This window comes from Etheostoma spectabile, chromosome 5, assembly GCF_008692095.1.
Source record: "Etheostoma spectabile isolate EspeVRDwgs_2016 chromosome 5, UIUC_Espe_1.0, whole genome shotgun sequence".
Taxonomy (NCBI): domain Eukaryota; kingdom Metazoa; phylum Chordata; class Actinopteri; order Perciformes; family Percidae; genus Etheostoma; species Etheostoma spectabile.
Window position 1 is genome coordinate 21692634 of NC_045737.1, and position 2531 is coordinate 21695164.

Below are 2531 nucleotides of genomic sequence, written 5' to 3' on the forward strand. Positions count from 1 at the left end.
TTTTTACTGTTAACAGAATTAAACCAGTATACTTTACAGCCCTTTACTCTGCAGCACTTATTCTTCATTGTTACCTTGTTGTGACTACTTTTTGAAAACATCTTAAAGGAAGGGGTCCATATAACAAAGTTTTTTTTTAAATTCTTTTGTTAGTAAAATATTGCTTTATGTGACTGGAAGATCAGAGTATGAGCAAGCCATATGCGCAAAGACGCTTGTTGCTATTGATGCAATTCACTTGTTTTACCTGTGCATATACTACTAGTAATAAACATCTCTGATTACATCTTGAAGTAATTAATCTAAATGGATGTGGCATCCCAGTGGCATTTAATTTACATTTGCAGTGGAAATAAGGCAACCTGTATGTAACGTAGCATTTTTCAAATTCACTTCAGTATTGAATGAAAAGTGCCCTTAACTTTAATTTTAATTGATTGATTTTTTTATTTATTTGTAGCCTCGGTCAATTAGCTTCAATGGCTGGAATTGACAAGTCAGACTTCCACCCTCCGGGAAGACCTCAGCTTTCCTCTACAGTAGGACCACACTTAGATGGCGCGTCACTGACTGGAGGAGAGTATCGGGATGTTCAGGCGAAGACTGACGCTTCATCTTTGGTAAGGGTATGCAAAGCAATGTTTGGGAAACAATAATAAGTAACAAATAACCTTGGTTGTTTTTATTTTTTTTAAGATTATTTTTGGGGGAATTTTAGGCCTTTATTTTCCACAGGATAGATGAAGACATGAAAGGGGAGAGAGGGGGGAATGACATGCAGCAAAGGGCCGCAGGTTGGAGTCATACCCACGGTCGCTGCATCAAGGAGCAAAACTCCACACATGTGCGCCCTCTCCACCAACTGAGCCAACCCGGCCACATAACCTTGGTTATTAACCTAAGTTTTGAGGATTGCCTATATTATCATTTCCTCTGTTGATTTGTGATATACTGGAGTTCCTAAGTGTTTCTCTGTCCTTAGTAGTAGCACTAAATCCATAGGCTGGATCCCATTAATGAAGAGGTTCATTTAATAATGTGTCTGTTCCATTAATGTCCTCTAACCTCCAATTTCTGTGTTCAGGTAGGCCGTGTTCTGCCTGCTTCCTCTGGTAGACCGACTGACACCACCACTCCCAGATCTCCATCTTCTGTCAGGGAGTTTTTGCGTGAAGACAGGCCACTAGATGTGACCATTCAGTCTTCCGGATCTGCAGGTGACCCTGGTGTCGGTGGAGAACCAGATACACATTCAAAGCCTGATACCCAGCATGACTCAGGTTCTGAGCACAGTTTACGTAACCAAAAACCCTTTGATAAGGTTTCCCTTAGTCAAACCTTTCAGACTCAGCCAAGACACCCCAAGAGCAACAGCAACTCTCACCGAAGCAACAGTTCCCATGGATACAGCTTCAACAACAGCTATGCTCACAGTCATTCTTCCCATAGCAACAGGTCTAGTGGTGGATTGTCGGTAAGATCGAGTGTTCGTGACATTATCAGTGACAGTGCAGAGTCTGTGGGATCAGTGGGGTCAGGGAACAGGAGAATGAGAAGGTTAGTAACAGTTGGTCGGTCAGGGTCAGAAGGGTCCGAGGGAAAAGCCGTTCCTTAAAGGGAGTCTCAGATCAGGTCTCTGGGCGCTCTGGCAGGGCAGTCAGCCGAAGAATCCTTCTGACCCACTGACTCGAGAAATATAAAAAGCTCTGTCTCTCGGTGTCTGATTTCAGTGACTTCTCCTTTTAAGTTATTTCTGTTACTTGTTAAGTATGTATATATATTGTATACATTTTTATAAGTATAGGTTTATTTTTAAATCTTTGGAAGAAGAAAGAGAATTTTTTCATCTTCAATTTCAATGAAGGCAGAGTGTATGAAAAGTAAATTAATCATCCTGTTGCATTGAAGCCGAATCACAGAGTTTAATGTTTTAGTGATGGATTGAGACAAATGTGAGGGGAAAAAAATGCTATGTATTTTTTTGTCTTTACATTTAACCAATTTTTTTTGCTGATGCATTTTGCACTGAGGGGTATGTATAGTAAAACACTTTTATCAGTAAATTGTGTTAGTAGATATTTGGGTTTCCAAGCTAACTCCATCTCAATCACGTCCCTTTTTCAAATCAGCAAATCAAGTTCCTCCCAATTTGATCCTGTAATTCTTGTTACGCCTGTTTTACACAATTATTATTTTTTTAAAGATTAATGCTTATTGTTTAATTTGTTGTTCGTGTTAGGATATTTTGTGCTTCCATTAAGTCTATATTTTTAAATAAACAGCAATTTCAAAATGTGTTTCTGAGCTTCTAAATTGAAAAAGCTGTCTACTGCTCTCCAAAGTTGGAAATGTTAGAAATGCATCATCAAAATGCCTTATGAAACTTGTATATTGCCCTAATTTACCTGGGAATTTCACATTCTGAAAAGTTTCAAAATTGACCGCTATATACCCTTTTTATGCTATTAACCCATGCAACACTAACTCCTAAAAGTCAAGTAAATGTTCACTAATACAATCAATGTGTTGTG

At 38.9% G+C, this 2531-nt stretch overlaps 1 protein-coding gene across 3 annotated transcripts in view; it reads left to right on the top strand.

The window, feature by feature from the left end:
• The window catches only part of LOC116689203 (centrosomal protein of 78 kDa), a 14747-nt gene extending 12539 nt beyond the window's left edge, over window positions 1–2208 (top strand). The window contains exons 15-16 of one of the 3 annotated variants that reach the window (XM_032515626.1): window positions 461–626; window positions 1085–2205. In XM_032515626.1, coding sequence (XP_032371517.1) covers window positions 461–626; window positions 1085–1615 — 697 coding nt within the window. In that variant the 3' untranslated portion in view covers window positions 1616–2205. Of the gene's footprint in view, window positions 1–460; window positions 627–1084 lie in introns of all 3 variants that reach the window. The other 2 variants (XM_032515627.1, XM_032515628.1) reach the window with 2 other exon arrangements.
• The last annotated feature ends 323 nt before the right edge of the window (window positions 2209–2531 follow it).